We start from the raw sequence: 23,004 nt of genomic DNA on the forward strand, positions 1-23,004 counted from the left end.
GTGGACGTCAGAAAGCGGCACTCTTTGCTGGGGTGGGCTCTAGCAGGTGGGGAGGTGGCAACTGCACCCTGCGAAGAGCGTGCTGAGGCGTGGGGAAGCCAGTGAAATGGTGGTATCAATGAAGGGATTCAAAGGCAGCTCAGTCGTAACAGGAATGACCTGTCCCTTGCGGGGAGCACTGACATAGCTGAAAATCTCCTTCTTCCCCATCAGCCCAGCAGTGAGACGGCAGCTGCTGGCTCAGGGTCACTGCTCAAGCAGGATCCCTCTTTCTTCCCATCCTGGTGGTGGTCTGGGTGTTACAGTGATGTGGTCTTTTCACCTGGGCCTGCAAGAAGGACAGACCCAGCTGCCAGGAGGCTCTTCCCTTTGGTGCTAGTGGCTCACAAAGCAAGCTGCCTGGGGGGGTGGAGGGGGAACTCCACCTGTTTGCAGCAGTCCTGGTGTTTTCTGCCCCAAAGTGGGCATGGGGTGCTGTGACCTTCTCTGAAATAGCTGATGGCTGGTCTCACCTCATCCCTGCCATCTGTGGCATGACTGTTCTTGGTGCCATGCTCTTCATAATTGCTGTTTTGTTGTCTTGAATTTTTCTAATGCTGGGGTTTGTCCCTGTTCCCCAAGCATCTATATATAAATGTACAGAATAAAGATGTTTTATTGAGCTTGCTGGCTGAGTTGTACAATGAGCGAGGGTAGAGCTGGGCTCTTGCCCTGCTGCCCTTGGAGCTGGGTCACGGTTGCAGATGGCTGCCCTTCACCCCTTCCCGAGCTTCCTGCATTCAGCCCTATAAATACCATCCAGTGGCGTGGAAGGAATGCATGCGCGCTGCTGTTTACAACCGTGCTCTCCCAGCTTATCTGAGCAAGCCTGGGTGTGCAGCCTGGGGTGACAGGCAGCCACGTCACCCTGAGCACAGCAGTTTGGGCTGTTGTGGGCGGAACAGGCTGTGGCGAGTGCTTCCTCCCAGCCACAAATTCCCCCGAGCCTAATTAAAGGGATGTTTTCTAGGGCACACGTCTAACTGGTGGGTTGTTTTTAAAATAGCTTTGACCTTATCAAGGGGTTTGTGACTGCCTTCCCTCCATGAGAGGAGGTTGCTCCCTTGGGACAGGCAGAGGCAGAAGGGCTTCCCTGTAGAAGTGACTTGTGTCACTGAAGGGATTTGCCTGTTCTCAACTTGGTTTTGTGTCAAGTAGTGACATCTGCAGAGTCCGGTCCTGCCAGACACTTAGGAAATGAGACGTGCCGCTGTCACAGGAGCGTGAGACAACCCTGCCAGACTGGTTGCTATTTCTCTTTATGTGATGACTTTGGGGAAACTTGTCACTTTGTAACGTGAGGACTGTCATTAATGCAAGTGACTCCATAATTCCTTCTTCTGCCAATTACCAGCAGAGCTGCACGCACCACAGTGAGCTTCTTGTGCTTCCTGAAATCTTGCAACAACTGCATTGTCAAGTATTAGACCCCCCACCACCAGCAGCAGCTTCCCAGCACAGGCTGTCTGCTGGAAGGAGAGCAGCTCAACAGCTGGGCGCAAGATGGTACAGGTCAGAAAAGGGGAAAAAGCACATGCAAATACAGCTGCACTTCGCATCATTATCTGCTGCCTGAAAGGTTCTCTTGCCCTGCTCAGGGAGGGGAACCCTGCAGCTGATGAAACTGTCTGCAAACTGTGTTTCCAAACCCCACCCAGCGCTGCCTTGACGTGGCACGTTCCTCCCCCCCCCGCCCTAAGAGCCCAATTCAAATTATTGGCAGCAGCGCTTCTGGAAGAGGCTGGCGGGCTCCAGGCAGCAGACAGTGTAGTATGGAGCCGAGCCCTGCCAGGCAGCTGAGGGCAAGCACATCTCTTGCCCTGGAGCCACTCTCACCCCCTCTCAGTGCCTGCTTGTCCCCTCCATGGTATTCTTTGTTGGTTGTGTTGTAATTTGTGGGGTGCTGGGGCAGCCACGCTGATGTGAACTGTGGCCCAGAGAGCTGAACTAGTCATTTGACAGAGGATCAAAACAGGCACCTGTCATCCGGTTACATGTAGTTATCACCCAGTGTCAGTGAAGGAGGAACAATGTTGTTATACACGCTTTCTGTGAGGAGGAAAGCTTTCACAGAGGCCTACGTGACTCTGACGTATTGCCCCTCCCTTCCATGAGGACTCTAGACTTTATTTATGTGCTTATGTGTCAATAGCAATTATCAGGAACTGGTGCTGAGACTCGAAAAAGCACACCAAAAAGTATGCTTGTTCAGCACCAACTTCCTCAAATCTTATTTGACAGCAGCAGTCTTTCTTGTGTGCTTCAGAGCTGGGGACAAGCATCACACAATGCAGTGCTACACAGAGGGAATTGCCAAACCACCTGTAACAAAAATCCTTATGAGAGAGGAATAAAAATCAGCGTCTTCCAGGTGGAGAGGGGAGAAGAAAATACAGGGCTAACCTACCATATATAAGTTATACAGTAAGGGCAAGGCCTGCAACTGTAGCCAGAGGAAAACCACTATGAGATGAAGGCTTCATACTAAGTTACTGAATAGGGGTTCAAGCCTAGGACTTGGCTGGGGCTTCCCTGGAATAAGCCGTTACAGTAGGAACAGAACGCTGTAGAACAGAATTACTGAGCAGTGATGTTATGGAAACACCCATAGCAGGAGGTGTAGGTGACAGCATGATGCACCTTCTGGTAGCACTGAGCAGGCAGAGGCAAGCTAGCTGCCACCAGCTAAATGGAGTACGTCCAGCATCATATGCGATTCATGGGTTCTGGGTCCACATAATTTATTAGACTTTTCTGCATTAAAACCTGACAGGCAGTATAAAAACTTTTAACTGTATTTAAAAACACTGATTCTTTAAAAATACTGATTATCTAAAAACTGCCAGCACGGCTGGGAGTTAAGGAGGTAAGCGCTTAAAGAAAAAATCTAAAGTTCTCGTCACGCCTTCTCTGGGTCGTTTTGCACTAGATCCTGCTGGAGTCTTGGGCTTGTTCTTTGCCTTGGTGGGAGACTTGGAAACTGCAGCCTTTGAGTTGGGAGCTGCTGCTGGAGCTGTGGGAGCGCTGGGCTCCAGGAAGGAGCTTTGCAGCTCCAGAGCAAAGTGGTAGTCCATGTGCTCTGGGAACTCCCACACCAGCACGAGCTGGCCACACTTCTCACAGCGCTGCTGGTCCCCCGGTGATGCTGGAGGGAGCGGGGCAAGCTCAGGAGAAGGTGGCAAATTCTGCTCATTTCCCTCCATAGCTGGCTCTAATTTCAGAATGGTCCTGGAGCTGGGTGGAGTCGAAGGTGTTTGCGTAGCATCAGACAGCGACTTCTCAAAAGCAAGCCTCTTGTAAGGAGACCTAGGACTCCCATCTCTGGGACTCTGCTTCACAGGGGACTCCAGGTCAGACTGCAGAGAGGCAAGTCCAACACCATCCCTCTCTTGGTGCTCCAGGGAGCTGGGCACAGGTGACTCTGCAGTGGTACCAGCAGGCAGGCTGGTTGCTGCCACCATCTGTGACTGCTGCCTTTCTGCCGCCTTTTGGAAGAACGACTCAATAGCATTAGCTGGCTTTTGCCTAAGCTCTTTGCTTGGGCTCCTGAAGAACTTGACCTTGGGCCTCCTAGAAGACGTGTTTTGGCCGGCAGTGGCAGTGCCATCAGGCTGGGCATCACTCGTCAGGAAGGTGGCAATGCCTGCAGAGAGATGCGTGGCAGGCTCTGTGAACTTGTTTGCCGAGAGAAGCACCGATATGAGCGGTGGAGACCTGCAAAGGACAGACCAACATCAGTTCAGACACCAGCCTGGGAAGCAAGAAGTCTTTTGAGGTAGGACATTAAGCAACATAAAATGTTCACAGGCAGGGGACAGGGGAACTGCAGTATCTGGCAAGGGGTGGGAGAGACATTTCCTCTGAAAAACTGTTAGTATTGCTACCTCCAGAACACAGTCTCACAGACATAGCAGGCTGTGTTGGGCAGAGCAGGAAATCTCTTACCAGAATGGCATTTCCCAAAGGAAAGGGCACTGGAGCAGGGGCAGCCAGCTGCCAGCCTGGACTTTCGGTCCACCACTGGCCAGAACTGCAGCGAGACTCCCAATCAGGGCGAGAGGGCCTTAAGGGAGCAGCAGCTATTAATGAGTTAATACAGGACCTTCTTGCCTTAGCTATGCCTCAGCCTTCACTGCAGAGCAGGACGAAGGAAGGAAATAACAATGAATATGGAAGCTGTGCACCTTAGTTTTCCTTCCTGCCCCAACAGCCTTCTCCCAAAAAGCACCTTTATCCTTAGGGGAGGAAAGCAAGGCGCAGCTAGCTTCTCCAGCCCAGCAGCGCAAGAACTGCCTCGCTCCAGCTGGACACCCCCGAGGCCAGTAGCAATGATCAGCTCCAAGTACAGAAGTCCGAAGCGTCTGGCCAGATGTGGGGCTGGGAAGAGGCCAGGCTCTCAGAGCCGTCCTGCTGCTAACAAGCGGAGGTCGCTGCGCTCTGCTGTGTGTGTGCTGGGGATTGCTTTTCCTACCAGTCAGCGTAACACTCGTTCCTTTCTGTCAGGCCCCTGGCTCACCCTACACCTCCTGCAGCAGAACAACCCCTGACGGGGACGTGAACCACTTCCTCCCACACTCACCAGGCCGCCTGGTGAAGCCCAGCCATGTTGCAGTTCTGGATGAGGGCAAAGGCATCGTTGCACATCTTCTGGGCATCATAGCGGGACAAAGCGCAAAAGCGGGACACCCTGGTGTCTCCCTGCATGCGGATGACCACCATCAGCTGCCTGGCCACTCGGTGGTTCTGCGGGGAGAACAGACAGTCGAGTTTCAAGCGACCCCTGCAGGACAGAGCAGGAAAGGCCGAGGAGACGGCCTCGCTGCCCAGAACCCTGTGCTGTCAGCTACCACCTCCCGATGACGCAGTGTGACGGATGGCAGCTTGTCCTGCCTGGCCTGATCTCCAAGGGACGCGATACAGGACAGCAAGCGCTTGTACAGCTGTGCCACACAGGATAGGAAGCAGTTAGTCCTCACTTTCCTTCAGAGTCAACTGCGTGCCTTTTCTTGGCCGCCCTGGCAGTGATGAAGCTAGCAGATTAACCTCACCCTGGCCTGCAGTCTACCATTTGGATTTGAGCATATCGCTTCCTCTCACAGCCCACAGCACAGGCATCAGCAAAGGGCTTGCAAGGGAGCAGCAGTGCAGCAGGATGAAGGTGTGGTGGCTTTCAGGTCCCCGCATCCTAAAGCACGGGACAAGGACCTTCCTCAGCCCTGCAGTATTCTGGGGCAAAAACATCCTTCCCTGGGTGGGCTCCTGCACACCTCTGCTTGGGGGCACCTCAGCACACGGGCACACATCTGAGGGCGAGCAGATTTCTTCCTCCACCACACACCGCCCTCAGCCTCCCGCAGAACAGCTCACGGTACAAACGCGCTGCACGGCTTCCTGAAGGCCAGCAAGGAGAACGCTGTTCCCACGCCTGCCCTCCTTACCTGGCTCCTGTCCTTGGTCAGTCTGGATTCCAGCTCCAAGGCCAGCTGCAGGAGCCAGTGTTGCACCTGGACAAAACAGTGGTAACGGACAGGTTGGGCCTCTGCTCACAGCAGTGCCAGCACAACGCTCTGCACACGGAGGAATGCTGGAGGGGGATCAGACTGGAATGGACACAGACTATCACGAGGCCCCATCACAGGAGTACTCCTGAAGAAATCAGCCCAGGTGAGGATTCAGTGCTGGAGGCAAGGCATCGTAGACACCATACAAGTCCTGCAGCATTATTACTAGACTTCGCCAAGTAATCTGGGTCCCCGGCCCATGATCTCTCTTTGAGTCTCCCTATAGCTCTGTGGGAACCTCTCCCCAGCTAACAGGTAAGGTCCATCCTCCCTCTTTCTTTGGGCTAGTTACCTTCTTTCTAGCAACCAAGCCCTTTAAGCTTGGCACCGTGAATACCTTTTGAACAGCACAGGCCCATAGTTTTGCTTACGGAAATTACAATAAAGTTGGACTTCTTTGTGCAGGAGTTCATCAGTGCATTTCTGTCAAAGAGGGGTTTCCCTAATTTCTGGGGCCCAAACCAACTCCTCCCACTGAACCCCTAGGCTGAATTTCAGGGCACCAGGACACAGAAAAGCAGCAGTTTTACAAGCTAGTCTCAGCTTTTAGCGTTCTCATCTTCTCCAGTGCAAAGGCCAAGCCTTGTGCTAGATGTAGGCTTCTCCTACCTCCTTCTGCGTGGCCAGGGCTGTCTTCCCAGGGAAGTTCTTGCTGCAGCCAATGGACTGGGGAAGGTACCTGTTTTTGACAGGTTCATCTTCAATTCCTCTGCACAAGTCATAGAGCCAGGACCTGAAAGCCAAAGACAGGCAGGCATCACTGGGCAGCAAGTCAGCCTTCTGCTGAGCCGTGCTTTCAGCTCTGTGCAAGCTGTGACTCTGCCTCTCATCCCCAGCTCTGTAGTTGCAGCCGCAGCTGAACAGGCAGGCTTCCTTCAGGCCACAAATGCCTGTCAATGCAACTCCTCTGCCTCTTCTCCTGAAGTGGCAGCAGTTCAACAGTCCGTGGGGCACCCCAACCGCTGCTCTGGGCCCAGAAGTGGTGTTTCAGGCTCCAGCCCAGCCTTGTAATTTCCTCTGTAATGAGGCTGCCAAGCCTGCCTGGTTCCCAGCCTGCAGGGAGCCCTTCCACAGCTTGGCCCCAGCCTTAGACACTGTAGAGGAAGGCAGAGGAGCTGGCTGACAGGCAAAACGTTATCCTGGGGAGTGTGCCTGGGAGCAGGCGAGACTGGAAACCCGTTTGTGGGCCTGCCAGACCAGTGCTTCTCAAAGATGTCACTGAAGTTTTACCTTCCAACCTTCCTAATCACAGCAGAACAATCTGTGACCGAAAGGAAGTGTCAGTTCCTGCCAAGAGCCAAGTTGTGGCAAGTGATTTATCATTACCCAGTTTTGTCTCCAAAGTGAGTCTGGAGCTCTGTCTCACTGTACTGTGTCAGCTGCCCGATGTACTCTATTCCCAGGATGTCTGTGATGGCAGTACCAAGCTTGCCTCCCAGGTTACGGCTACAGCAGAGAAAGAAAAAGAGAAAGAGAAAACACAAATGAAGCATCATATGGAGACTATGCCAAGTCTATGCTGTCCCTGGATGGGGACAGCTAGCAGCAGTCAGGAACTAGCAGGATTTGGGAAGGGAACACTTGATACATAACAGCTTTTCTGCTTGTAGTAGAATGACACATAGGACTTGAAGTGGGAACCGCTCTTGGCTCACCCAGTTTCAGTGCTTCTCCCAAACCACACTCTGAAGAATGCCTCACACCAGTCCCTGCTTCCTCCTACACAGACAGGTCCCTCCCACACACCCCCCTCTCCATCCCTAGTGAGACACTGAAAGCAGAGAGCAGCAGTGCAGGTCTGGAGAGCAGAACCGGGGATGCATTCTTCTGGCACAGCGGTCCTGGTAACTCTTCTCTACACCAGGAAAAGTACTAGTGCACAGTGTAGGTGCTCAAAACCAAACCACATCTGCTCTCTGGGAGCACAGCTCTGTCACTCCCACTGGGGCACAGCTTATGGCCTCCTTGCCCACAGCTGCTCCTGGCTTATACCTGTGCACCCCAGCAATCATCTTCAGCACTGCCCTACCCAGGGACAGGCTGCCCACAGGACACTAGTGGGCCGTTCGAGTGTGGACCCTTCACTGGCAGGGCTGCAGTTCCCAAGCACGCTCCTCCTGAACTGTCACTCACAGCTGTGAGGGATTACTGCCAGGATTTCCTCTCCATTTCTTAGAAGCATTGATGAGCAGTTACTGTGGAGTTGAAAGCCTTTGCTGGTTGCTATCAATTAGCATCAAATTGCTCTCTGTTAAGGTGTCCAGGAACAGTTCTGCTCACACAAGCAATGATGACAAACCAACAGGAGTGAGTACCACAACAATGAAGACAAACAGGGCTCTCTTCTTGATAAAAGCCTGGATTGTGGAAGCGCGGCACCAGCGTTTTGAATACAGGCTCTTGCCACAGAGCAGCTCAGCCTGAGCCCTGGGCTGCACAAAAGCAGGCAGCTCCCCAGTACTTACATATTGCCGACTGGCAGCTGGCTGAAGAGCTGAGGGACAAATCGTGAAGATACTAGTGTCTGGCGGTTGGGCTTGTTTAACCCACAGGCCAGTTTTGCCAGTGTCTGTTAACACAGAAGAGGGTGGAAACACTGTTATTACAAACTTTGCACGGATTTTATTGTGACTCTACCTAACGGCTTGTGCTGTGTCACCCCTAAGGGCTGCCTTTGGAATAGCTGCTAGGAAGGACACGCAGGTTGCACCACTGCTTGCTCCCAGGTAGTACCCACCTTGGGACTTGGCATGCACTGGCTGGGTGCTCTGAAAGCACTGCTGCTTCCAGACTTCTAGCTCTGCAAAGGGCTAGACTCCTGCTCCAGGCAGCTTAGGGGATCTGGGTCTATCACCTGTTCTGGTTGGCTTAGTTTTCCATCAGGCAAGCATGCTAGAACTTCCAGAGCATCCCCATAATCCTCCCCAGGCTATTTATCTCACTATGTCTTGCTCCTTCATCTTCTATGTTTGTCTTGCTTTTTCTCAGTGTCACTATTTTATTCTTCTCTCTGCGAGGTCCACAGCAGCATAATGCTGCAAAAGGAAATCTGCAAAACACAGAAATGCTAGCCTGGAAGGGATGTTGTCTAGCTTATCTGCAATACAGCCTCCCCTCCCACTATAATCTACCATAGGATCAAGAATACACAGACCAGCCTGAAATACGTTTAGCTGGGTGTTTGGGGTTTTTTTGAACAAGTCTAATAATTTCCTCTTTCACTGCTTTACCACACATCCTATAACTAAGCAAAAATTTCCTTCCTGCCTATTAAGCTATGATCTTTATTCACAGCCTGTTTTACAGGCTTACATACGTTCTCTTTTCTAGACAAAGTAGATCCCTTTCCTTCAACTTTTCATACCCAGTCATTTTCCAGATGTCCAATTACTGTTATTCTTGTTTCACTGGAGACTCTTCCAAGTTTACCCACATTGTTTGTAAAGTGAAGTGCTTCAAGCTGAACCAATTACTGAGACTTCATGGGGAGAAATAATTTACATTTTCTGACACCTTCTCTAATTTGCACATGCTGAAACAGGATTTGCCGTTTCTACAAGAGCACTCAATTTACTGACTCATCCTGCTGCTTGTCCACAGTAACTCCAGGCTACTTCCTGACTTATTGTGACTTAGCCAAAAGCCTGCTGGTTGCTTTTTTCCTATAAAACACTAAAACAGTCAGTGAGGAGCATAAGAAGCACTCCTCGGCGATTTCAGACTGTTTCTAGACTTTTCAGCTCTAGTTTCATCTCCCGTAAGTCTCACAGCCCAGACACATCTGTGCTTAGCATCACCTGAATTCCTACAGCTGTTCCCTTTCTATAGGCTTCATTGGAAATCATAGAACTATAGAACGGTTTGGGTTAGAAGGCACCTTAAAGATCATCTAGTTCCAGCCCCCCTACCATGGGCAGGGACACCTTCCACTAGACCAGGTTGCTCTGATCATCTTGGTTGCCTTCCTCTGGACCCGCTCCAACAGGTCCACGTCCTTCTTAAGTTGGAGGTCCCAGAGCTGTACGCAGTACTCCAGGTGGGGTCTCACCAGAGCAGAGTAGAGGGGCAGAATCACCTCCCTCAACCTGCTGGCCATGCTTCTTTTGATGCAGCCCAGGATGCGGTTTGCTTTCTGGGCTGCGACTGCACATTGCCAGCTCGTATTGAGCTTCTCATCAACCAACACCCCCAATATCAGCTCTTAGCGGACCCCAGACAGATCCCTCCAGGATCTCACTCTTAACATCCCCATTTGAGTGCAACTCGCTGAACAAAATCATTATGGAAAACAACGCACGACAGCAGCTGCAGAAACAACTGGACTTTGATGCTGCAGGTACAGAGGATTTCCTGCTGAGTGAGATGCAGGGTGGTTTACTGAGAGCACCCAGCACTTGTTTCAGCCTTTGCAAAAGGGGCTTATCTGTACAGTTATGACTTTAAAAGTGCAGGCTCTGGGCAAAATAAGAAAAGGATAAAGGCTAAATGGATGTTTTGAATCTTAAGGGAGGCAAATTTCATCCTAGACTGCTGCAGAAACAACTGGAACTATTAGCAGCTGTACACAGGTACTGGAGCTAGTTCTGCACCAGCTCACCTTGAAACTAGAGCAGACTGCGAGGCAGAAATGAGCTAGATGAAGATCACTGGTGTAGAAATTTCCAGTGGAAGGGAAGTTCAACTTGCCTTTTTGCTCTGCTTAGCCAAGAATAGCAGAGAACATCCCTGCAATCTCTTGCAGCTTCTCCCAGCTTCCATTAAGTTTCTATGCCAGCATTCTTAATTTTTTTTTTTTGTTTTAAAGGGAGCGAGGAAATTATGGTGTACTGTGCTATCCCTGCAGAGCTGTATATCTATACGAGCAAGCACAATGCAGATTACCAGGGCAAAATCCTACATGTGGCTGTGCAGGACACACTGCAGTGCCTCCACGGCCAGCTCGTCTCTGTAGGTACAAACCTTTTCTGCAAAAGCTGAAACAAATGCTGGGTGCTCTCAGTAAACCACCCAGCAGGAAACCCTCTGTAGCTGCAGCATCAAAGTCCGTTTGTTTCTGCAGCTGCTGTCATGCACCAAGTGCTCCAGCGACTGCTCTCAGCAGCTGGCTGAGCATCACCCAAAGCACAGCCAGCAGGGGTAAAGAGTGATTGACCAGAAAGAGGAAAAGCAACCCGATTCACCTCAGTGCCCCAAACCGATATTCTTCTTCCTCCAAGTTGCTGGGAATTTGTGTCAGTAAAAACCATTCCCTGGCTACAGCCAGTGTTGCCTACAACTCAAGGTGGATATTTCCTGCTTTAAGCTCTCATTTTTTCCTCAAAGAAAACTCTCCTGGGGGACTTAAAACCCTTTTCCTCCTAGTGAGCTAACTCATTAGGGTACGCCAGGAACGCAGGCAGTAAATTAATTGTGTGCTGACTGCATAGGCCACATCTCTGGCAAAAAAATTCCTCCCATTCTCAGATGTCCTATAATTTTCCTGAAGGTGTGCTCGCATATGGCTGAGTTCCCCCCTCAGCTCATCTTCTATGGGAGACATGGAAGAGTGCACAGGAGAAGGTCTACAGTATGTTCTGACTCTGCTACTCAGAAGAAATCAGGCTGATGTGTTACACGTGTACCTTGTTGTGCGAAATTCCAGCTGAACATCTGAATTCGGTGGCTGCTTCTACAGCCACCCTTATTTCTTCCACAATTACTGCACCCATGGTCAGCTGCAGGTCAGGACAATCAGGGTTATCGAAAGACAGCGATGCCAGCCACTCGTGCAAGCCACGTTGCCGCAGCTCCTCTGCAAAAGGGACACAAAGGGGATCAACGTGGGCATTTCTTGCTGAGCCTAGCAAAGGGACTGGTAGCCTCAGCAAGCCCCAGCAAGCAGCCACACGCTTCTGTAACCGTGTACCAACAGCAAGGACAAGAAGCAGGCACCTTAAAAGCCATTCATTGGGGAAAACATGGATACTATTTACCGTGCTCTTGCTCTGGGGGGGAATAAAGCAGCCCACCCTCTAGCTCTTTTGGGAGTGTTACCGATGGAGTGGGCCAGCAGCACTGGGCTCCTTTCTCCCTGCGGTGTTTAGCCTCAAAGCACAGCCGTTAGAGCTGCCCCACTGCGGTATGCAAAGCACCGGCCCCGGTGGCCAAAGTCCCCTGGGACTGGGGGACCGGGTCAGCGCGTACCCTTCTCGTCAGGCTTAGGGACAGATCGGTGTGTACCCTTCCCGCCGGGCTGGGGTCCGGTCTCCTCGGGCAGCCCCTGCACGAAGGTGGTGGGCAGGAGGGCGGCGGGCAGCGGTTGCCCCCGCAGGGCCCGCAGCCGCTCCCGCACGCTGCCCGTCAGGTCCAGGTACGCCTCGTCGATGCTGGCCCGCTCGATGGCGGCGAAGCGCGACAGCACCTGCATCACCTCCACGCTGGCCTCCCGGTACCTGCCGGGCGGCGGCCACAGCATCAAGCCGCCGTCCCGCGTAAGGCGCACCCCCGCACGCGCCCACACCCGTCCCCGCTCACCGGGTGAGGTCGGCCTTGCCCCGCGCCTGGGGCACCCGCGCCAGGGCCAGCTCGGGGCACATCGCCCGCGCCTCGGTCGCCCACATCCCGCGGGACACGCCGAAGGCGCGCGCCTCGTAGCTCACGGCGATGACCCTGCAAGGAGACACGGAGAGCGGTGGCGGGGAGGGGGTACGGGGGGGCCGGGGCCCGCCGCCGCCACCGCGGCTACGGGCGGCCGCACTTACCCGCCGCCCTGCCACTCGGTGTACTGCACCACGGCGCAGGGGCGGCCGCGCAGCTGCGGGTCGAGGCGCTGCTCCACCTGCATGAAGAAGCAGTCCATGTCCACCAGAGCCACCACGCGCTCCCGGCCCCGCGACGTCCCCCCTGCCGCCATCGCCGCCTCCCGCCCGACTGACTGCCCGACTGACTGACCGGCCTCCCGCCCCGCCCCGCCCCGCCCCGCCCCGCCGCCTCCCGGGAGCCGTAGTCCGCCGCGCAGGGCACGCTGGGAGTTGTAGTTCTTCGGGAGGACGGGGGGGAGTTGGCCACGGCGCATGCGCCGTCCCCGCCACCTCCCCCGGCACATGCGCAGAGCCGCCGTCGTGCCGCGCGTGCGCCGCGTGGCGGCCGCCCCCCCCACCTATCGCCAGTCGGTGGCCGGTGGCGCGGGCCCGCCGCCGCCGCCATGTCCGCCGAGCAGGTGAGCAGCCTCTGCGAGCAGCTGGTGAAGGCGGTGACGGTGATCATGGACCCGGCCTCCACGCAGCGCTACCGCCTGGAGGCGCTCAAGGTACCGGGCCGGGGAGAGGAGGCGCCGGGCTCTGGCCACGCGGGTACTCCCGTCCGCACGGCCCCGGGGCCCGGCGGGTGAGGGTGGGGTGGCGGGCCGGGCCCGGGCAGCCCCTGAGGCGCTGGGAGTCATCGGCAGGTGGGGGAAGGCGGCGGGGGCTGCGCCCGTGCGGCGCTGAGGGCGTCGGGCGGCCCCCCGTGGCCTGCTCCCTCAGGGGTCGGGGCTGCCCCCCCCCCGTTACCCCCGCCCCGACCCCGCGCTGTGTTTTAACTGCGTGTGCCTGACCCCGGCCCTTTCCCAGTTCTGCGAGGAGTTCAAGGAGAAGTGTCCTATCTGCGTGCCCTGCGGGCTGAAGCTGGCAGAGAAGACGCAGACGGCCATCGTCCGGCACTTCGGCCTGCAGATCCTGGAGCATGTGGTCAAGTAAGGCAGCCCGGCCCCGCAGCCCCTGCGCCGGCGGTGGGTGCCGGGCCGCTGCCACGCAGCCACCGGGGTGGGCTCTGAGCCCGTTCCGGCCCTTCCCGCTTCAGGGAGGCACTTAGAGGGCACAGAGAGTCTGCCCTGCAGCAAAGGACAGTTGCTGTCCTGCTCTGGTTCTTTCCTCCCCTGTAAAAGAAGTGGAGGAGCAAATGGCTTTCAGGCAGGTCGGGAAGGTTAATTCACCAAGCTCCTAGGCGCGTTGACATCGCAAGATGTAGATAAGCACATGGGGTTATCAGTAGGTGCTTGCAGCATTCTCTGTCATTAGCCTCATGCTAAGAAAGAGGCTTTGTATTAGTTCAGTTCTGAGATTCCTCTCTCTGCCGCCTTTGCAGACCTGATGCTTTGTGCTTTTGCTGCTGCTTCTCATGTCTCTTGACCTCAGTGGTACACGCCCATTTGCCAGCAGCAGTTTTAACTCAGCCTTTTCATTTAAGGGCTTAGGTACTGGCAGGGTCAGTGAGCTGTAGTGTCTCTCTTTAGTTTGGGTAAAGAAGTGATAGCTCATGGAGAATCAAGTCAGAGATCTTTATAAATGTTTTGACTTGATGTCCTTTTTGTTTCTCTGTCTTTTTTTTTTTTATTTTGAAATTCTTTCAAACAGGTTCCGCTGGAATAATATGCCTCGCCTAGAAAAAGTTTATTTAAAGAACAATGTCATGGGCCTCATATCCAGTGTAAGTACCTTCCACCCCAGACTATTCTCTGAAACGTGATTCTCTCACTTGGGAAAAGTGGGAGCAAAAGGAAAAAAGACTCCTGTTAATTAGCACAGAAGATCTGAATTCAATTCTACATTTCATTACTTTCTTGCTGTGCATCCTTGGTTGTTCCAGTGCTTTTCTCTGTCTTGTAGTCACTAACCATGTCACCTCACGTGGCAGGAAGTCGTGAGGCTTGGATGAGATATATAAGGTACTTTATCTTTTCTTAGGAGGAAGTTCAATAAATATGGATGTTCTTTGCAAGAATACTGAAGTCATTATCTTAGTTGTATTCTCTATTGTCGTGATTGCTCTCGTGACCAAGTGACCTTCTTTTGAGGAAAATCCTTTTTGTTTCCTAGAGTTCAGTAGCTATGGGTGCTTGGGAGGGTAGGAGCGTCACTCGAGGTAGTTGGGATGAAGAGCTGCGCAATGTTGTGTTTTGTTGTTATTATTTTGTGTGGTTTAGAATATTTGCAATCACTGTGCTTCCCAGGTCAGAATTACAGATGTCTGATGTTTGCCGTTTTGTATAACCGTGCCCCTTTTCTGTCACAGGGAACTCAAAGTATTCTGGAGGAGGAAAGTCACATTAAGGATGTTCTGTCTCGCATTGTGGTGGAGATGATCAAGCGTGAGTGGCCTCAGCACTGGCCTGACATGCTAAAGGAGCTGGATACCCTCTCCAAGCAAGGGGTATGAAACACACCCGTCTGTTCTCTTCTGCTTGCTCATAGTATGGGTTACAGTCTTCCATCATCCTGAGGAAAGCCTCAGCTGGTCAGCTGAGACAGGCTGATGATGGACTTAAAATTCTCTGCTAGTTTAAGTTATTTGAGGAGATGGTTTTAGCAGAGAGAGGGCCATCCTCCTCTCTTGTTTCCCTAAGGTGTGACTTGAATCTTTATGCATGCTTGCTGTCTCTCTGTATCTTTGAGCTGGGTTCTAGGGATTTTAATGTTTGAACTGTGCTGATGGAGTGTATTTCATTTTGGGACACCAGGAAACTCAGACAGAACTGGTGATGTTCATCCTCCTACGTTTGGCAGAGGATGTGGTGACTTTTCAAACTCTGCCTACCCAGCGGCGACGAGATATCCAGCAAACCCTCACCCAGAACATGGAGAAGATCTTCAGTTTCCTGCTAAGTACCCTGCAGCAGAATGTCAACAAGTACAGGCGCATGGTAAGAGGCTCCTTTCCTTGGGTTCAGTCAGTGCTGGAGGCATTTAGGAATTGGGGTACAGCTCTCAAGCTGTGGGGAAAGCAAGTGCAGAAATTATTTGAAATCTGTTGCTGTGAGGTAGGGATCTGCTGTGGCCGGGGAAGCCGGTGCTGATCAGGGAGACTGAACACACAAGGGTGACAGGGTTAATGTTGATAGTTTGAATTTGCTAGTGTAAATGGCTTGAGGAGATGCATGGCTTAGCAAAACAAAGGTGTGGTTTTAGCAGAACCAGGTGGATTTGGGGTAGTTTGTGTAACGCACAGTGGTAAAGAGATGCCGTCCTGGGCTTGCATCTGCTCTCTTATGCTGTAGTGGTGTCTTTGTGGTGATGCACCAAAATGCATGAGGTTCTGATGTCTCAGCATTTCATCTGGGCCTCTCTGGTCCTTTTCTCTGAGAGCTCGGGTCAGGAAACCCTTTTATGTCAAGTTGTGGTGAGGAATACTCTTCCTTTTTGTGTAAAGAGTCTTCTTTCCTGAATTCTCACCTGGAGTCAGAGATGTACACGTTGGTCAAGATGGATGGTGAAGGCAAGTCTCTACCCTAGTCTGTTCCTGTGAGAAGGAAGTGGATTTGAGAGTGAAGCACAACTGAGAACCAATCTAGAAATAAGTTGCTTAGGTGTATCTCTTGTTCCTTTTTTGTTCTGTGACTTAAAAACCAGAGATACACTAAATGTGAAATTGTGAGGCGATGGAACTTACCTGACTTCTGTTCGTTCTCCTGAAGCACTGACAGGCTGAGCAAACCCACCTGTAGAGCAGACAGTTCTCTGTGCCGTTCATGGTGGTGGGTGGGAGACCCTGGTGCATTTTGTAGTCTGGTTGAAATGCATTTCCAGGTAAGGTTTGAATTGCAATGCTTGAGGCTCTGAAGTGTGGCTGCTTCTGCTAACGGTGGAATCTTTCTGATTGGCAAGGTTGGAGCACCCCAGGAACAAGAAGCCCTCACCACTCCACAGGTTAGCAGATCTTTGGGATGTTTGCACACAGGGTAAATTCTGAGGGTTGGGTGTTCAGTTACCTGTCTGCACACTGAGACTAGGGGAGATGATGGACATTTCCCCAAGACCATACTCTGCGGTGCTTACAAGTACGCAGTTCTGGTATAGTGGCTCGGTTAAATGCTTGGAACACAACCAGATTAACTTAAAATCACTGCACTGAATACATTGATGGACAGAGTTTCCAAACCAAGACCTTGCAGCAGGAAAAAATGCTTGTCATATATTTGCTTCTGAAAAACAGATCAAACCTGAGTGTCTGAGGAACTCGTTTACATTAGTCAAAAAGATGGAGCAAGCAGTGCATTACTGCTGCTAAGTGTTTGGAACTGGGAGTCAGGCTGTAAGCTCTTGCTCCAGCTCTCTCTCCAGCTGCCTTTCTGACCACGGACAAATCCCTTGCCCTTTTCAGACATCAATCTCAGCATGTAAAAGCCACCAGCATCTTCCAGAGTCTGGCTTTTGGATGTAAGATGCTCTAAAAGGTCAGAAGTTTCTTCCCTGGAACCTTCCAGGAAGCGCTGAAATGCCTTTCCTTCTTGTCCCCTGTGTCTCCCTGATGCCTGCTAACTGGAGTGTCATCTTTTGAACGAGAAGGAAATTGTGGCTTAACTCGCAATTGAAAGTCCTGTTGCGTTACGTGCCAGGGGGCTGTGGAGGTGGTTATGATGGCCGCAGCAATGTCGCGAGTGAGAGACTGTGTTGCAGCCTCTGTCACTAGGGAGCTGTGAAGCTGCTTCTGGCTACGTTCTCGAGAATAAGCCTGTCCAGCAGTGGCTGGGTGGAAACGTGTGCTATAGCTGCTCACTTACCATTTCTTGTTTTCTTTTTCAGAAGACTGATCTGGCCCAGGAGCCAAAGGTGAGTGGAGCTGTACGGGAGTTAGTGCATTAGTCATTCTAAGACTAAGATTGCTTAGAATCAGGCTTCTTCCAGGCTTTGGAGTCTATTACCTGCAGATGTCATTTACAGATGGGTTTGTTCGCCCATAATACAAATTCCTGGAGAAGAAAGAAGTGAGGCACAAGTGGAGAAGTGCCCAGGCCTTAACTGACATCCTTAGTGCAGGGACTTGTACCCTTCTGCTGCCACCTCACTCTCAGGGTGGTTCCTGATACTGTTCTTCCAGGGAGTGGATGGCTTTAGGTGGGAACTGGTGTTTCTCTCTGACCTCGTGCCTCCTCTCTGTTCGCAGGCCCAGGCAAATTGTCGCGTGGGGATAGCAGCACTCAACACCTTGGCTGGCTACATTGACTGGGTGGCCCTGAGCCACATCACAGCAGACAACTGCAAGCTCTTGGAGATGTTGTGTCTGCTTCTAAATGAACCTGAGCTCCAAATAGGAGCAGCAGAGTGCCTCCTGATTGCTGTCAGCAGGAAGGTGAGTTCTTCCTCCTCATCTCTTCTGTCTGGCTCCCCTTTGTTTTCCTCTCATTCTCCTATATAATTCTTCAGATTGCGCAGTGATGTCTTTGCCCTTCTGTTTAAGAAACAAAATTCAATTTGGCTGCTTATATTAATGATACTTAGCGTGAATGTTATGCCAGCACAATACATACAGCAACTGTTGGAACCCTCTTCAACTTCTGTCCCTGCTTCTCCTCGCAGTTTTGGAGATCCCCATGCACTCTCTTTTTCCCTGCTTTCTACAACTGTGAAATGGGAAATATTGTTACCAGCTATGTCATTTAGCAGCTCAGAGCAATGACAGAAGGATCTAAACAAGTGATTTGACCCATACATTCACAAGCAGCTTAGGGTCGAGGCTGAGTGTTTATCAGCTGCCCTTACGTAGCTAGCCAGTCTGCAGTGAAGAAGAGTCAATGCCTCAGGATCAGTTTTTCAGTTTAAAGTTCCTATGGTGGGATTGCTTGGGGAAATTTCTTGAGATTGGGAATACCTTAGGTATTTTGGCAAGTTTTTACTGAAATAATTTATGGACTCTTAAGCACTTCCCCAGGTGGAAGGACAGCTGGGCATTTCCTAGTTTCACAGGCTGATGGGAATAAATAGTTATGTTCTAATTGAGGCTTTTGGCATATTTTACACATAGGGTAAGCTGGAGGATCGGAAGCCTCTGATGGTCTTATTCGGAGACGTTGCCATGCACTACATTCTCTCTGCTGCCCAGTGAGTACCATCCTGCTGCTGTAATTTCACGCAAAACTGCATACAAATATCTCTGTAGGTGTGATTTACAAAAGATATTGCTGCTTAACTGTGGGAAGCTGAGACTGGGTTAGGAGAGAACAAAACCCCCATTTCTTTTGCAAAACCTGAAAAACTGAAAGCTTTTTCAAATCCCATAATGGAAGGTGTAAATATCGCAGCTTCCCCAGCTTTCTCTTCTAGCCTGAAACTGATCAGGAGGGACTCTGAGAGGCAATCTCAGAGGTTTTAGATACCAGTAAAGCAGTACTCCTTGATAATAGCAAAGAAAATCCCACTGCACTAAAATCAAATTGCTCTGGTCCCCTCTTTACCTACGAGATAGATAGCGGTGTGCCTGTTACCTACAGCGTGAGTAACTGATGCTGTTTTTTCCCCTCCCCTCATTCCCAGGACGGCAGATGGAGAAGGCCTGGTGGAGAAGCACTATGTTTTCTTGAAGAGACTTTGCCAAGTTTTGTGCGCCTTGGGCAGCCAGCTATGTGCGTTGCTAGTAAGTCTCTACTAATACCAGACACAACCCTGGCAAAGCTAGTTTTTAGGGCTGGGGGTGAGGCAACCCTAATCAAAGGTAGGGCCAGGGTTATCTCTGCACATTCAGTAGCCGTAGGGTTCTCTCCACACATTTGGAAAAGGCAGGAATGGCTCTGCTTGCAAGAGTGATAACTGTATCCTGCCAAGTCATAAGAATGTAAAACGGAGGGACCCTGACTGATTGCAGGCCTCTGCTGTCATCAAGAGTTGTCTTCTATAACCTCTATAAAATACTGAAGCTTTATTGAAAATTGGCCAAATTTGTTGCTGTCTACTGCTGCAGAAAAAGTGCTCCAGGAAATTACTTTTGTGTTGGAAGTCTCTTAAATTTCCCTATTAAAAATAACTCAAAGTATATCCCTGTTTCTTCTTCTGCTAAGATTCTCTCAAGCTGAAGGAAGAAACAGGTTTTCTTCCTGCTGTTCGTCTTTCTAATGCTTCATGCCAGTGTTGAGGTGAAGATGCACACTGGTACTTTGCATGTCCCGCTGACTCCTGAATTCCTGCTCCCTCCGTTCAGCACAGTGCTGCTACAGTAAGGAAGGCAGGCTTGTTGAGAGATGCTGTTCGTGGGGAGACTGAGGCAGCCAGCCTGTGCAAGCAGCAGAGCAGAGTAAATTCTCACAGAGAAGGAAAGCAAAAAAACCCTGTGAGAACTTATCCCTAAAAAGAATGGACAGTGAACAAAGGGTGTGTTATTACTTTTGGTGACTTCACTTGCTGTTAGGCAGTGGGAGCTGTTAGTCTGGAATGAAGTAATGAGAGGGGGATTTGAGTCCTCTCATCCACATTGGCTCAGGAGAGGCAGCGCTGAGCTGTACAGCTCCAAAACAGGGATCTTGAGGGCCCCAGGTCACATTATGATTAGTGAGGAGCAGCAAAACCTTGAATTTATGGCTCTGGGTAAAACTTGTTTTCATGCCAAACTTGCCAGAAAGGTATTGGTAAGAGATGTCTGTGTTGTTAAATGCAGGAAGCATTTGGAGGAACAGGAGTGAAATCATCTCGGTGTGTTTGCTTGTGAAATTCTGCGGTTGAGAATTGCTCCACTTTGGTACTGCGGGGTGGGCTTGACCCAATAGGAGGAAAATTGTGACTCACGGCAGCAGCAGTTATGACTTTGGTTTTAATGGAACTCCAGTATCAGAGAAGTCATCCTTTTCTCTTGCATGAGGGTGGTGCTGTCTCCGGCACCTCCAGGCTGGTCGGCAGAACTTGCTACTCCTCAGACTGTACTGGTTTCAAAGAAAATTGCAGTTGTTCAGTGTTTTTGTCTCTGCTCCTTTACAGTCCGTGGCCTTGGATGTAGTGCTCCTGCTTTACTCAGAGACGTGCCATTTCTTAGCTCAGCGTGACATACAGTTAGTATTTTATCTGAAATTTGTCTTCCTAATAGGGCTCGGATGCTGATGTGGAAACGCCAGCCAACTTTGGAAAATACCTTGACTCATTTTTAGCCTTCACAACCCATCCCAGCCAGGTATGTAAAGGGCTGAAAGCCTCGTTTATGTCTATATAAGAATGTGTGAATGCATAATTGAGCTAACCTGTAGAAGACTGCAGAACTTCAGCTGCCAAGTATTACTTTCTAGGCTCTCCATTTCAGCTGAAGACCTGGAAGGCAGAGTGGTTTCTTCTCCGTTACCACCCCATTAGGAACAGTGCCTGACACAGAGGTGCTGAGTAGAAAGTGCAAAATTTGCAATCTGCCCTAGAATTTAAGTTTCGTCACTCTGGAAGTTTGAGTTGTGCCTGCAGGGTGCCTTGGCCTCAACCAAATAATCAGTATAATTTGCTATTGCCTTCTGCTAGCAACACTTAATGTTAGCAGTGGAGATTCCAGCACTGAAATCCTTCTCTGTTCTCCTCTATTCCCTCTTCTCCCCCCAGTTTCTGCGCTCTTCCACCCAGATCACGTGGGGAGCCCTCTTTCGGCATGAAGTTTTGTCTCGCGACCCCTTGTTGCTGGCTATGATTCCCAAGTATCTTCGTGCATCTATGACCAACCTAGTGAAGGTATGCGGGAACTGTGGCCAGATAGGGGTGCGAAGGTGCCTGGGTGGACATGGCCTATGGGTTGTGGGGGAGAAACTACATTTTTATTGTGTCTGCGAGAGAGGTGACTCCAGGCCGCTGAGCAGACAGCTTATCTCAACATGTTACTGTCTGCTCCTTCCCTTCAGTTTTCATCTCCTTGAAGCCGGTGTTAGCTGTGATGAATGACTTCTCTTTCTTCCTGACCTTGTCTGTTCTGTCTCCAGGTGGGCTTTCCCTCTAAAACGGACAGCCCCAGTTGTGAATACTCCCGCTTTGATTTTGACAGTGATGAGGACTTCAATGCCTTCTTCAACTGTAAGTTGCCATCATCCTGCGTGGAAACTGTTGTCAGTGCCTTTCCTCTTACTTTCAGCTGGTGGCTGAGCTTGGAGCCCACCATATTGGCTTGGCAACTGCTATTTGTGTCTTGACTCTTTCATCCTGGACCTTGGAGTTAAAAGTAACTTAGGATTTTCCTGTGGCAGCTCAGGCATTTCGTTTTTACTTACTTTTTGCTGTTGTTTCGCTTGCTGGCCAGGTAGGTGGCCTAGTAGCATTTGCTACCTAGTGTCAAAGAAAATGTGCCTCTTGGTCACATAGAGGAGGAAATGAAACAGCCTGGAGCCCTGCTCAGGTTAGGAGAGGAAGGCAGCTTACAAAAGACTTTAAATGTCATTCCAGAAAGAAAATCCGTCCTGACTTTGCTAAGAAGCATCTGGTTCAGTACCAGTAGATAGAGTTGAGCAATTGAAATAGCCAAATTTAATCATGATCTTAAACCAGCAAAAGGGGAACCCTGGGTATTAATAAATTTTTTTTCTTCTTGTATTTTACTTCCCAAAACTGAGGTGGGTTCTCACTGGCTGATACCGTTTGGTACTCACTTGGTGGCTTGGAGGATATACTTAATTACTTAAATTCTTACTTTCTGCATTTATGTTTGAAGATTTTAAGTGTTGCATATTTTTATTGCTTATTAGATAGTTTATTTTTTACTTATGGTAATAACTGTATTTGGGTGGAAATAAAAATGTAGGTAAAATCACAAAGGCAGAATTTGAAATAGTTTTAGGGAGTTAAATGATACTGAAGGTATTACATATATAAGAAAATAAAACTGATTTGAAACACAAAATAAAATTACTTGATAAAACAGCTTTTTTAAACAATGCAGGTTGCATCTGTAGTCAGCAGAGCTGATTCTTTTGTGTGGTCAAGTACTGGAATCTTTTGGAATAAATGAAAATCCTGTACTGTACTTTGCTTTTGCTATCTTTGAAATTGAAAACAAGACTTTTTTGGGTTTTTGAGTTCGCATTAGCTTGTCAGCCTAGAATCTGAACTAAATTGAATAATCTAGAAAAAGTGTGTTTAGCTAAAGTAGTTATCTAGTGCTGGTTTCAGTATCTCAAGGTGCTTTGTAAGCAGCAAACGTGTATAGTTTGAAGATTATTTTTTTAATGAAAAATAGATGCTTAATTGCAGTAAATCTGGGTTTAGCATAGATTTTCATAATTCATATTGCATTTTAATTGTACTTCTTCTTATGTTAATCTATCATTTTTTTTTAATCCATTTAAATCACTCCCAAAATTGCCGCTCCCATTTTACCTAGTTTACTGACTGTGTATCTGAGCTTACTACACAGCTATTGCCAGAGCAACAGTCCGTAATGTTCCCAGGTGTGCAAAGCTGCAGGTGAGCTTTGGGGAAGGGAGCATTTGTAGCATCAGCTTGTTACACCGTGTCTGATTTTTCACTGCAGCTTTCCGAGCCCAGCAAGGAGAGGTGATGAGGATGGCTTGTCGTCTGGACCCTCGAACTGGCTTCCAAATGGCTGGTGAATGGCTGAAGTACCAGCTCACAGCTCCTGTTGATACGGGACCCATGAACTGTGAGTTACCTGAAAAAAAAATACGGATGTGAGATTTATTTTTTTAATTCAAGCCAAGAAGAAACTG

General features: G+C 50.2%; 2 protein-coding genes across 8 annotated transcripts in view; one reads left to right on the plus strand and one right to left on the minus strand.

Annotated features, from left to right (window-relative positions):
• Positions 1-777: 777 nt before the first annotated feature.
• Positions 778-12,548, minus strand: POLH (DNA polymerase eta). 3 transcript variants are annotated; one of them, XM_063328757.1, is made up of 10 exons: positions 12,341-12,548; positions 12,114-12,248; positions 11,820-12,031; positions 11,222-11,391; positions 8,066-8,169; positions 6,927-7,046; positions 6,210-6,333; positions 5,478-5,543; positions 4,619-4,782; positions 778-3,753 (listed from the first exon to the last, which is right to left on the minus strand). In XM_063328757.1, the coding sequence occupies exons 1-10, from the start codon at positions 12,490-12,492 to the stop codon at positions 2,898-2,900; spliced, it is 2,103 nt and encodes a 700-aa protein (XP_063184827.1). In that variant the 5' UTR covers positions 12,493-12,548; the 3' UTR covers positions 778-2,897. The 3 variants fall into 3 exon arrangements, with proteins under 3 accessions (XP_063184827.1, XP_063184826.1, XP_063184828.1); XM_063328756.1 differs by having other exon boundaries at positions 11,784-12,031; XM_063328758.1 differs by lacking the exon at positions 5,478-5,543 and having other exon boundaries at positions 11,784-12,031.
• A 160-nt stretch (positions 12,549-12,708) lies between these two features.
• The window catches only part of XPO5 (exportin 5), a 30,436-nt gene continuing 20,140 nt past the window's right edge, over positions 12,709-23,004 (plus strand). For 3 of the 5 annotated variants that reach the window (XR_010070285.1, XM_063328760.1, XM_063328761.1), the window contains exons 1-14: positions 12,709-12,888; positions 13,190-13,311; positions 13,973-14,045; positions 14,631-14,768; positions 15,076-15,258; positions 16,220-16,261; positions 17,138-17,164; positions 17,499-17,684; positions 18,357-18,433; positions 18,866-18,965; positions 20,403-20,486; positions 20,897-21,022; positions 21,268-21,358; positions 22,809-22,937. Coding sequence is in view for 4 of the 5 variants with exons in the window: in XM_063328760.1 (XP_063184830.1) it covers positions 12,784-12,888; positions 13,190-13,311; positions 13,973-14,045; positions 14,631-14,768; positions 15,076-15,258; positions 16,220-16,261; positions 17,138-17,164; positions 17,499-17,684; positions 18,357-18,433; positions 18,866-18,965; positions 20,403-20,486; positions 20,897-21,022; positions 21,268-21,358; positions 22,809-22,937 (1,483 nt within the window). In the remaining variant the exon portion in view is untranslated. The remainder of the gene's footprint in view (positions 12,889-13,189; positions 13,312-13,972; positions 14,046-14,630; positions 14,769-15,075; positions 15,259-16,219; positions 16,262-17,137; positions 17,165-17,498; positions 17,685-18,356; positions 18,434-18,865; positions 18,966-20,402; positions 20,487-20,896; positions 21,023-21,267; positions 21,359-22,808; positions 22,938-23,004) is intronic. The other 2 variants (XM_063328762.1, XM_063328764.1) reach the window with 1 other exon arrangement.

Source organism: Chroicocephalus ridibundus, chromosome 3, assembly GCF_963924245.1.
Source record: "Chroicocephalus ridibundus chromosome 3, bChrRid1.1, whole genome shotgun sequence".
Taxonomy (NCBI): Eukaryota; Metazoa; Chordata; class Aves; order Charadriiformes; family Laridae; genus Chroicocephalus; species Chroicocephalus ridibundus.

What these genes read in the sequence shown, in the direction of transcription:
- POLH (XM_063328756.1), bottom strand. Translation starts at nt 12,492, where the DNA reads ATGGCGGCAGGGGGGACGTCGCGGGGCCGGGAGCGCGTGGTGGCTCTG. An exon ending in ACCGAGTGGCAGGGCGGCGG is followed by an intron (nt 12,249 to 12,340) that starts GTAAGTGCGGCC and finishes GTCTCCTTGCAG; the next exon opens with GGTCATCGCCGTGAGCTACG. An exon ending in CACTTTGGAGACAAAACTGG is followed by an intron (nt 6,334 to 6,926) that starts GTAATGATAAAT and finishes TTTGGCTTTCAG; the next exon opens with GTCCTGGCTCTATGACTTGT.